The sequence below is a fragment of the Staurois parvus genome, unplaced genomic scaffold (assembly GCF_062004578.1).
Source record: "Staurois parvus isolate SC_StPar_1 unplaced genomic scaffold, SC_StPar_1.0 ptg000101l, whole genome shotgun sequence".
NCBI lineage: Eukaryota > Metazoa > Chordata > Amphibia > Anura > Ranidae > Staurois > Staurois parvus.
The window spans coordinates 3,091,721-3,104,151 of NW_028317897.1; the positions used below are offsets into that span (position 1 = coordinate 3,091,721).

Sequence of the window (12,431 nt, forward strand, 5' to 3'; positions counted from 1 at the left end):
AGAGTTGTATGAAGTTAATATGAAAACAATACCTGCATACCACTAATCTCTGTCCATCGGCATTTTAATGTAACGGTCCTGACATATTTAATGGAGGATTTACTTTAATATAATTTGACCTAGCAGGTTAGAATGGTTTATGAATTATGCACATCATATTAATAGGAGCACATAGTCAATGCAGTTAGCATAAATTATGCATCATACAGCGCAGACTATTGCCATCGACGAGAGGGAGTAATAAAACCATCCGAGCCAATTCCATTTTGTCAGGCTTGCTCTTTGACAGCAAATCCAAAGCTGTAGAAAGACATTGGTTATGTCAGTCTAGTACCCACAGCTTTTAGGTGGAACTCCAGACAAATATAAAACCCTATTTAAGTCAGTTTATTGACAAATAATTAAAAGTATTTTAAAAACAACTGGAATAGGTATCTGAATTTGTCATTATATTTGCTTCCTGTAATTATGCATGTAGACCGTAGTATCTGCCAGTGATATTGCACTGGGAACATGCTTTCAGGAGATCACTTCATTAGTGTGCTTTTTATCCAACATTGTCCACTCAACAGTCCAGTCTGTAGTAAACAGGTGACATCACTTTACTCCTTAACTGTAGAAGAGAAAATGGTGTTAACCTCATAGATATTCAGTGTGTCGGGGATGTACAAATCACTGAAGTGACTGAACAGAATGATGCATAGTGTTCACATGTATGCTTTTAAATTGAATATTAATCTGTTTGGATAGAGGTTTCCACTTTCAATAGGTTTTTATTAAAGCTTTCCAAAGTACAGTTATTACAAGTATAAGTGATAATAGGCAAATGTGACCAATACTGGGTAGAGTTTTTTGAAAGTAGAGTTTTACCGATTATGCAGATACCACAAATGAAAAGACTGCATATCATACTTAATGTATGGCAGTGCAGCCTATATATTAAGTGCTCATAATGGAAAAACTTGTATGTTACCAAGATTCAAGAAAGTGTGAGATGCCTTATACCATTATATTGAATAGTTATCCGCGGTATCTAAGGTACAGGTTTCTTTTGAAACATGCACAGGTATTTTTACCAAGGTCTATTAAGTAGGATGGCTTCACAATGTCTGTTTTTGTAACAGCATTTCACTTTTTTCCTCCCTTTTTCTTTCTCCAGCTGGTCATGCAGTACCTGTATTACGGAGGCACAGAATCACTTCTCATTAAAAATAATGAAATCATGGAGGTAAGACGCGGGTTGTGGAAGTCTTGAGTAAATTAGATGTTCAGGCTTAACCAGCCGCAGATGTTTCGAGAAGAAACCATTTACTCTATCCTGCCGATGCGACAGAGGCGCCACCTCAATGCCAATTTACTGATTGATTGATAATCCAATATTGGCGCTGTATTTCAAGGGCTTGGTCTCCAGCCCATGCATGAAATCAGCTTATTATTATGGCTTGAAATTATGTATTCGCCATCCTTAACGCCTCTTCTTTTTTTCTGCAGCTGTTGTCAGCCAGTAAATTTTTTCAACTAGAAGCTTTGCAACGCCACTGTGAAATAATCTGTGCGAAAAGCATTAATACAGAAAACTGTGTGGATATTTATAACCATGCCAAGGTAATTTTAAAAAGTATTTCAGTTCTTTTTTTTATCTGGATAATCAGCGTAAATTTAAAATGTAGAAAAAAAACAATCCATGTAAAGAAGGGATACTATACTTACCTGTTCCACCTCCTCGACTGCCAAACTTTTCTATGGTGTCCAAAGAATCCTTTTCATCCTCGAACATTGGAAGAAGCCACAGCGCTAACTGGGGGACCAGGAATCTTACACTTCTGGAAGTTTGCAGGATAAAGAGGGTTCAGAGAATGTGAATGGGACAGGTTCTCTTTAAATTACATATTCACCTGTCTGTAGCACAGATGGTAAAAATCTAATGCTGGGCTGCCCACATCTGCACACTAGTATCCCATACATAGATATGAATATGCTGTACAGGTATTTTCCATTTACGGCAATGAGATGTGGGTGCGCAGGTATGGGCAGCCCACACTAGGTTTTTACTGGCTAGGGAGAGGGGCTGGTTTTTTTTTTTACATGTCCTTTAAGAAAGGTTGTTTTTTTCCTCATTTTATTTTGTGGGGTAGGGGCAGTTCAAGGTTGTGGGAAGGTAAAGTAATGAAAATGCTTGATGTTTACTTTAAGTGTCTTAGCCATATAACTCAAGAATCATTCAGCGTGTACTGAAATGTTTACTTAATCTACTGGCTAATCCAGTCCTTTCCTCTAAATCTATTATAATCTTGTGTTTGACAGTTCCTCGGTGTTCCTGAGCTCTCCTCGTACTGTGAAGGCTTCTTTTTGAAAAACATGATGCTTCTCATCGAAAACGAAGCCTTTAAACAACTCTTGTATGATAAGAACTGTGAGACAACAGGCCAGGATGTGCTAGGCGACTTACAAAGGACGTTGGCGACACGGATACAGTCTATTCATCTGTCTTCTTCCAAAGGGTCTATAGTATAGAATCAGAAGCTGCCAGGATGGACAGTGTACTGTATTAGCTCACAAAGGGTCCTATGAAGATAACAAGACTTTTACTAAACTCGATATCCTACTTTTCTGTGATGGCTTAAGGCAGAAATGTCAAAACTTCCAGCTTGGAAAAAAATATATATAAAAAAACATAGAAAATATAATTTCTATTTTTTTTAAAGACACTGCAAAAAAAGGATGACTGAATATTTTCCAAGGGAAAAACATGGCGGCTTTGATGTATAACCAAGCAAAAAAAATAAATAAACAAGAACCTACTTAAGAAAATATATATGGGAAGATCTCTAAAAATTTTAAAAAAACATGTTCGTAGATGTCAAACTAAATACCCTATTTAAAGGTGATATTTTGATTTTCCTTAGCATTATGCAGCTCTGATGTATGTTTTTGAATCTAGGAATTAAAAAAGAGAGAGACAGTATATAAAAAAAAAACAGTTTATTAAGATGGAAAATTAAGACTGTACAGTCTGAAGCAGGAAGATTTTTAAGGGTGAGACTTTTTAAAAATTTATTAAATACTGGGGTGGCCTTGTAGGTTAAAAAAAGACTTTTCTTATCCTCTGTATTTCATTTCTCAAAAAGTTGTAATTAATCTGTACAACCGTTATTTCTTTTAATCCTTCCTGTTTATTTGACAACTTGGTACCAATTTCTGTGAACTCTGTATGATTGAAATGTCATCCTTTTAATTCAAACTGCTGCTTCTTCCTGGACGAAGAAGAAACCAGTTTCAAAAACAGGCGTGAAGTCATTATTATTGGTGATAGAGAAACAAAGTTTCAAAAAGTTTCAAAAATTGGCATGTCGGTAGTTACTTTGAACAAATTAAGCAAATTCTGATTTGCATGATTATTGTGTATCATTTTTTGCCAAAAAAAAAATTCTGCAGTTAATCGTCCATTTGTGAAGTTCGCACTGCACACGCCCAATTTTGTTTCACTGTGAATATGTTAAATTGATTGTAGATGTTAGTTTTTACATGACATAGTAAAAAATGGTGCAAAAGTTTTTTTTTCCCTCTATTCTTGTAATATAAAGTAATTATTTTTATTGCATTGTAGAGATACCAGTGTGTCACCGTGTTTGGGCACTGAAAGCCATAAGGATCATAGTTATTGTTTAACAATACAGTTATCTTTAGTTTGTTATTGTAGGACAACGTCACAAAAAAGTCAAAAACACCATCTCGTCTTTGTATGTTTCGTTCTATGTGTCAGGAAATTTCTTTCTAATGTATGCCGAAAAAAAAACACATGGACTTGTTACGTGCCACCGTCCTCCTGGACAACTTTTTGCTTAGCAATCAATTTGCATGATGACTTTAATGTACAACTTAAAAAAAACTTTGTGAGATTATGGCTGATGTTAATAAAAATAACATTTTTATTCCATGTTGAAAAACTAGGGCATCGTTTATTTAGACAAGCATGCCAGTTCTTGTCGAAGCTCCGATGACTGGTAGTTGTTAGAAAATCTCTCACTGGACAATGCAATGTAATTATTTGGTGCGTTGTTTGAATATCAGTGTCCGATGCAAATTGGTGTCCTTGGCTTTTGAAGCAATCAGTTCACACCGGTGTCACACTAGCAGTTTACAAAGCTGTTCTATAGCTTTGATCTGTCAATTTTTTTTGTATTGGTGCCTATTGGCACTGTAAGATTTTCAAGCAGGATTCAGTTTTCATAGTTACCATAGGCACTTCAGTTTTTCCAACTAAACTTAATTTAGCATACTTCCAAACTGTCCTTGGTCCTGATTCATGGATCACCAAGAAGATGATTTTGCCAAAAAGAGTTGCTCTGGTTAAATTGACGACTAGCCACATGGGCAGGCTTGATAGAGTTAGGATGAGGCTTAAATTTGCCTTAACGAGGGAAAACAGATAACATCAAATGAAAACAAAGGTAATAGTAGGTAGTAGTTATTCACAATCAACTAGACTTGTTCTGTAGTGTTGAAGACAATTCATAGCTTGTCCAAATCACTTCTTCAGTTCTAATGAGCATAAGGAAAATACCCCAGCATTTTTATCCAAACAGGTAGAACCTACACCTTGATCCAATCTCCTTTGAAAGGGAGATGTTATTGTCTAAAGCAGGCATCTCCAAACTTTCAAAACAAATGTCCCAGCATCAGCGGGGGAAATAATGCCTTATCTTTTGTGTCAGTGGGAGGAATAGTGCCCCATCATTGGGTGTCAGTGCGAGAAATAGCACCCCATTGTTGGTGTTAGTGTAAGAATTATTGCCCCATTTTTGGTCCACAGTTTGGAGACCACTTGTCCAAGGACAGGGTGGGAGATGTGGAAATTGTTGAACCACCCTGTACTAGTCACATAATTCCATCCTTGGTGTCAGGAAAACTTTATAAATGTTAATACTTAAATTTGCTTGGCTGAAATTGAGAACTATTGTCAAAACATTGAGGTAGAGATGTTAAGACAGCATTAGAACTGAAGAAGTGGCTTGGACAAGCTATGAAATGTCTTCAACATTACAGAGTAGGTCCGGTTAAATGCTGCTAGATAGACCATGAACTGGATAACTGAGAACTTTCACAGACTTATTGCTAGTAGTAGTTAATCACTTTCAACAAAACTTGTTCTGTAGTATTGAAGACAATTTGTTCCTCTCCCAAGTAGCATCTTCAACCCTAATTAGAATGAGGAATATAATCCCAGCATTTACGGCCATCTGTTAACCTTAAAATGACCCTGTCAATAAGTAGAAAAGTCGATAAAAAGCCATTCTCATAAAAAGAAATGGGTAAATACCTATCTTTTCCACTGCCTATTCTACTGAACACCAATCCAGTCTGTGAAAATAGTCTGCTGAGGAAATGATACTTCCAGAATCTTTAGTTTCCTGGATTCCCCACAGCTGTCACTGGTTCCTTTCTCTGGCCTTCAAACATTGCAGGGTACATTGGTATCTTGGACGTCAGCAGGGGAAACCACTAAATGCACTAGTGCTCACCCAAAACTGAAAATGCAGGCTTAGTGAAATAGGACTTTTTTCTTATCCATCACCTCCCAAATCCATACCTAGTTTACTCAACAACATCCATATTTAGATTAGTCCAAACACTTCTGTTTAACCCCACACCTTCAGATCCCCAAGATTTGGATTGGTCATAACAACACTGGGTCAGATTGGAAGTATTCTAAAAGTATGTGTGTTGGATTGTAACAACAGTAAACCCATGGCTACCTTGCTGGTGCCTGTAGGTAAGTGCCATGTGTAACTACTAATACATTTGACTCTTTTAAAAGGCAAACACTTTTTCTGTACATGCTTTAACCACTTATCAATTTTCAATAGATCACAAAGAGCTGCCTAACAGAAATCCTATTTATAGTGAGTATAAAAGAGAAGTAACACATTAAGCATGGTAATGTAACAATGAATTACTGTTTAAATGCTTTGTCAACATCTGATATGTTCTAATATATTGTCTGAAGTATATGACTTATTAAAGTGCACCTGTCATGCATGCACAATGACGGCAGAAATTTTGTGTGTGGGACCAATATTTCAAGAAGAGCAAACACCGTACCTTTTCTCATTTGGTGTAATTACAAGAGTTTCTTCTATGATCCTTCATTTCCTTAAGTATCTTTCCTGGCCAGCCAGACAATTGAAGAGATGTGAAGTGATATGGAGGCTTGCCTGCCTTTCAAAAACTCTCTGTGAGTGTTAGCATTATTTATTGACTAGGTGCTATGATATTTATAGAGATCATTATATTTTGGCTCCATAGTTCCTCATTACACCAATAGGTGCTGCTGCAGGTGAAGCATAGAATTAAGGCTCCCTTTTCACGTTAAACCCAGGAACCACCTAGAAGCAGACAAAGAATTTTTTTGTTATTCTTCAATCCGCTTGTATTTAAATTCAAATACTATTTTTTATATTTGGCATATATCATCTGAATGTTATACTTATATTAAAATCACATAATCTAAAATGTAAAATCAGAATGAGACAGTAAGTGCCTTCTGTTTTTTGAGAGCTGCAGCAAGTGGCTATATAGAAAATTCCAACAAAAAACTTCATTACACTACACAGTCATTCTAACATGTTTTGGGTTCTGCAGCCTGAACAAGAAGATGAACAAACAAGATTAGAGGAACTGGATAGGACAAGGAGGACCATGTAATTGTGGTCATTCATAATCTCATGAGCCGGCTAGGGTAGGGCAGGTGACATATGAGGTTCATGCTGTACATAGAGGTGTTGCACAAGAGTGGCTGGACATACGTGCAAATATTTTGGTGGGTAAGAGTCCTGCTTTAAAACAAATCTATACTTTGTCTATTGAGGGCAAGGCAACAGGTTTGTTTTATCTCTTTGGTCGCTTCATGGTAGAATATACTTAAAGTGATACTAAACACACACTGTTTATTTACATTGTCCCTTCTCTTTCTGTATATGGATGGTTGCACTGTAATTATTTTAATGAAAAAAAAAAAATCTAAGAACTTTTTCCTAATCAATATTTAGCTGTCTCTGACCCAGCTCTTTCTCAGCCTGTCTGCAGGGAAATATAAGCAGGAGGAGCCTCTGGTCCTCTGCTGTTGGTCACATGTTCAAAATAAAAAAGAGTCTTTGGAATACAGAGTAAAATAAATAAATAAATAATATCAACAAACTGTTTTAAATTGACATATAAATATTAGTTATAAATAAAATTTATAATTTTGTGGCAATAACATGGTGTGGGTGGATTTCTGCCAGGCCCAGACTGTGTCACACCCCTCCAGCTTGTCTCTTAGAATAAGAGGGAGGTGAAGCCTCCATCAATCAAGATGTAATATCCCACCCCTATTGTGTTTAGCTGGTTTTTGGGCATGGAGGAGGAGGGAGTGAGTGGACTGTCATTTACCACTGTGTACTTGCCCACATGTGTGACTCTATAGTCACATGAGCTGCTCAGATGAGATAGGGAGGAAATGCTCAGCATAGAAACTCACTGAAAACTGAGCATGTGCAGAATTGCCTCTACAGCTGCAAAAGCGCTAGCTGAACTGTGACTGTAACAGTGACTGAGGAAGACTAGCATGTAATACAGCATTTATTGATAGTTTTTTAAGATGTGGGTTTAGCGACACTTTAACTTTCCTTTGTACCCCTTTGAATTCATTCAAAGCTGAGTGCCTAAGGTAACACTCGCTACTTTCAGGTATGGAGGAGCATATGTCTCACTCCATGCGACAGCAACGTGCCATTAGCACTATCACATGGGGAAGTCCATAGCCCTGTCTAAGCTATGACTCCAGAGACAGAGGTATTAGCAAGGGGGTGACTAAAAATGAACCTGTTGCTATGTCCTACATGTGCAAAACCCAGATTTGCTCTAAAGCCTGGCCCCCCTTATTCCCTTTCTAGCTCTGATTTTTTAATTTGTACCAGATTGGCTTAACATTTTACTAGAAATCTGCACCCAAACAGTCATCTGTCTCTATGTGATAAAATGTCTGTTAACTTGACTGCAACCTCTTGATACACAGTGCAGCTGGCTCAACCTCAGGAGGGAAACAAAGTACTTATCAAAGTGCTACTTCTCCTTTCACTGTCCTGTCACAAGGTGGGGCTGGGGATGGGATAAAACTTCAACAGAGAAAGATCAGATCATCTACCCTACTAAACAGGGCTGTACTATGTGTCAGAGCTGAGCAAGTATCAGAACTGAATGGTCATAAATACAAACCATTTGACAAATAAAACAGCCCCCATATATGTATTGCATCTGTCTATCTAGCCCCTCGCTAGGCATTCAGCTTTAACGGAAGGCTTCACCCATCTCTAAGTGGCATAGGGAGGGCTACACTACTATATCCATGAGCATAATATTGGTTTGAGCCCACAACATGGCTGCTACCACTGTGCTACAATGACAGGTCCACTTGAAGATTTGTAAATATTGTATAGTACATAAAAGTCTGATGTCACTTGTAATGTCAGGCTGAAGACAGTTGATTGTTGAAAATGTAAGCTCTGGTGTGTTTTTCATCCATTTTTTTTAAAGGAAACAACTCTTCCTAGATGTTCTGTTAACTGTTACTACGATGGAAGCAGAGAAAATCATTCACAGAATTTTATCAGTCAAAATGTAAAGAAAACCAATTCCAAGAGCATGAAATTATATTTATTTGGAAAGATACATATGTCCATTAAAATAAATTCTAGCTGTATTATAAGTGATTTTGTATATGTATTCTTTTGTGATATAAAAATATATTGTAAATTCCTTTATTTCTATGGGATCCCTCCATGTAATGACACTAAATGGTCCTTACCGTCCATGACCCCTATGTAGATAACTGAGGAACGCCAGTACTCTGTTTTGTGCAATACAAGATGAATGAATGCCCCTCTATGAAGTATAAACATTCCTATAGTAAAACAATGCTATGGTTGTAGCACAATGCCAGATTTTACCAGTAGGTGCTGTTGCAGGTGAAATCTGCAAATATAGCTTTAAAGGATAAGTTAACTTAAAAAAAAAATGCCCATTTTTTGTGCAGGTAAAAAAAATGTGCTTTTACTTTTTTTTTTTTTTTTTGAGCCTGGAAAGCACTGCACCAGTGATCAGCAGATGACTGGTGTTCTGCAGGACTCCTGCAAAACTTTCAGTGTATCTATCTGCTCATACCTTGTACAGGCAAGCAGATACACTATGGAAGGAAGAATCAATGAACTACCACAGAGCTCAACAACACCCAGGTGGTTCATTGAGAACTACAAGCCGACAGCCGCAAAGGACTCTGTGAATGAATGATGCAGCTGTGTGGGTGGAACCCCCCAACCCCCCCCCCCCCCCCTCCGTGGCTACACTGTTTTCAAAAAGTGACAGCTAGTACGGGGAACTTCTCCCAGTACTGCTATCACTGGGAAAAAGGACAGCAGGTGCAGCAGTCGGAACATGTTGCATGTTCCTCCCTAAAAAAGTGGATTGCTTTAAAAAAGGCCTGGATTCTTTCTTAGATACACAGAATATAACTGGATACCAACATTTATAGGTAAAGTTGATCCAGGGAATGTCTGATTGTTTATCAGGGGATCAGGAAGGAATTTTTTCCCAGCAGGAGGACATTGGATCATGCTTTGCTGGGTTTTTTTGCCTTCCTCTGGGTCAGCTGTGGGTGTAGGATTATTTATATATATATATATATATATATATATATATATATATATATATTTTTTTTTTTTTTTTCAATGGTTGAACTGGATAGACTTTTGTCTTTTTTCAGCCCGACTAACTATGTGACTAAAAATGGGTGGAACATGTAACATATTCCCAAAGGTGAACTTATCATTTAAAAACCCAGGCATTGTGTTTTTTTGTGTTAAAATGTATGTAAACACTAACAAATAACTTTTTTCCTTTGCTTGCTTTAAGCTTAATCAATATACTATTGAAAGTGGGGTTTTTTTAATATCTGTTTGATAACCTGTTTATACTGCCAGAAATCCACTGAGCCTTTAACTTCCCTATGGAAATTTCAAGCAGTGCTATATCAAAATCCTTTATCGACTCTGCTCAGTTCAGCTCTGTGGACCACATAATACCTCCCGCTTATGATATGACAATGCTGCTCCTCCATAGATACTGTAGACTAAGTAAGTGTTGTCACTGTAGGACAGGAAATATTTTAGTGACAGGATCACCAGTTGAAAATAATGAAAAAATAAAGTCTAAAAATGGAAACTAATGCAACCACATCTAAATACTGGTAAGCTGCAACATATTACATTTTTGTTCTTGGGTTCAGATGTGCTTTAAATGATCTCCATACTACAGGGTACAGTGAAAGAAATAAGTATTTGATCCCTTGCTGATTTTGAATGTTTGCCCACTCACAAAAAAAATGATCAGTCTAAAAATCAAATGGTAGGTGTATTTTAACACAGAGACAGAATAAAAAAAATCAAAAGAAATGCATGTCTAACAAATTTATGCACTGATTTGCATGTTCATGAGGAAAATAAGTATTTGATCCCCTATCACTCAGCAGGATTTCTGGCTACCAGGTTTCTTTCATACAGGTAACAAGCTGAGATTAGAAGCAGTCTCTTAAAGGGAGTGCTGCTAATCTCATTTTGTTACCTGTATAAAAGACACCTGTCCACAGGAGCAAACAAACAATCAGATTCTAAAATCTCCACCATGGCAAAGACAAAGAGCTGTCCAAGGATGTCAGACAAGATTGTAGACCTACACAAGGCTGGACTGGGCTACCAAACTATTGCCAAGCAGCTTGGTGAGAAGGTGACAACAGTTGGTGCAATCATTCGCAAATGGAAGAAACACAAAACAACTGTCAGTCTCCCTAGGTCAGTGCACCATGCAAGATCTCACCTCGTGGAGTGTCAATGATCATGAGAACAGTGAGGAATCATCCCAGAACTACACATTAGGATCTTGTCAATGATCTCCAGGCAGCTGGGACCACAGTCACCAAGAAAACAATTGGTAACACACTACGTTGGCAAGGATTGAAATCCTGCAGTGCCCGCAAGGTCCCTCTGCTCATGCACATGTCCAGGCCCGTCTGAAGTTTGCCACTGAACATCTGAAATGATGCAGAGAAGGACTGGTTGAAAGTGTTGTGGTCCGATGAGACCAAAATCAAGCTCTTTAGCATCAACTCAACTCGCCGTGTTTGGAGGAGGAGGAATGCTGCCTATGACCCCAAGAACACCATCCCAACTGTCAAACATGGTGGTGGAAACATTCTGCTTTGGGGGTGTTTTTCTGCTGAGGGGACAGGACAACTGCACCCCATCAAAGGGACGATGGACGGGGCAATGTACCATCAAATCTTGGGTGATTACCTTCTTCCCTCAGCCAGGGCATTGAAAATGGGTCGTGGATGGGTGTTCCAGCATGACAATGATCCAAAACACATGGCCAAAGCAACAAAGGAGTGGCTCAAGAAGAAGCACATTAAGGTCCTGGAGTGGCCTAGCGAGTCTCCAGACCTTAATTCGATTGTAAATCTGTGGAGGGAGCTGAAAGTTTCAGTTGCCAAACGTCAGCCACCAAACCTTAATGACTTGGAGAGGATCTGCCAAGAGGAGTGGGCCAAAATCCCTCCTGAGACGTGTGCAAACCTGGTGGCCAACTACAAGAAACGTCTGACCTCTGTGATTGACAAGGGATTTGTCACCAAGTACTAAGTCATGTTTTGTGAAGGGGATCAAATACTTATTTCCCTCATGAACATGCAAATCAGTGCATCATTTGTTAGACATGCATTTCTTTTGAATTTTTTGTTGCTATTCTGTCTCAGTGTTACAATACACCTACCATTCGATTTTTAGACTGATCATTTCTTTGTGAGTGGGCAAACATTCAAATTCAGCAGGGGATCAAATACTTATTCCCTTCACTGTATATACATTCAGGTGTGTCCGTGTTGTACCTATTAATAAACATAATTCATTGGATACAATCAAGAACCTAAGTGTAAGGACATGGTAATAAAATACTGGGACTTTTACTGGCACAAAAAGATTGAGTTTAGTCTTAGGTGAAAATATATTTACTTCTGTAATATCATTGTTTGTAAGTATTGCTAGAAAAGCCTTAAAGTGATTGTAAAGCTTAGTTTTTTTTAATTAAAATAACAAATGTCATTCTTACCTGCTCGGTGAAATGGTTTTGCACAGAGCAGCCCCGATCATCCTCTTCTGGGATCCCTCGCCAGCACTCTGTACTCCACTACAAGCCACTTGCTATGGGGGTGCTCACTCCCAAGCCCTGCTCTTTGTTTCCATTAGACACACAGAACAGGTCTCGGGCCCCATCCTCGCCCCTGCTGCTTGTCACTGGCTTTGATTGACAGCAGGGGGAACCAATGGTTCCTGCTGCTGTATCTG

General features: G+C 38.2%; 1 protein-coding gene across 2 annotated transcripts in view; it reads left to right on the plus strand.

Moving 5' to 3' along the window:
- ABTB3 (ankyrin repeat and BTB domain containing 3) overlaps positions 1–8,746 on the plus strand; it is a 317,704-nt gene extending 308,958 nt beyond the window's left edge. For both annotated transcript variants that reach the window (XM_089671210.1, XM_089671211.1), the window contains 3 exons: positions 1,160–1,228; positions 1,492–1,605; positions 2,305–8,746. In XM_089671210.1, the coding sequence (XP_089527336.1) occupies positions 1,160–1,228; positions 1,492–1,605; positions 2,305–2,514 (393 nt within the window). In that variant the 3' untranslated portion in view covers positions 2,515–8,746. The remainder of the gene's footprint in view (positions 1–1,159; positions 1,229–1,491; positions 1,606–2,304) is intronic.
- The last annotated feature ends 3,685 nt before the right edge of the window (positions 8,747–12,431 follow it).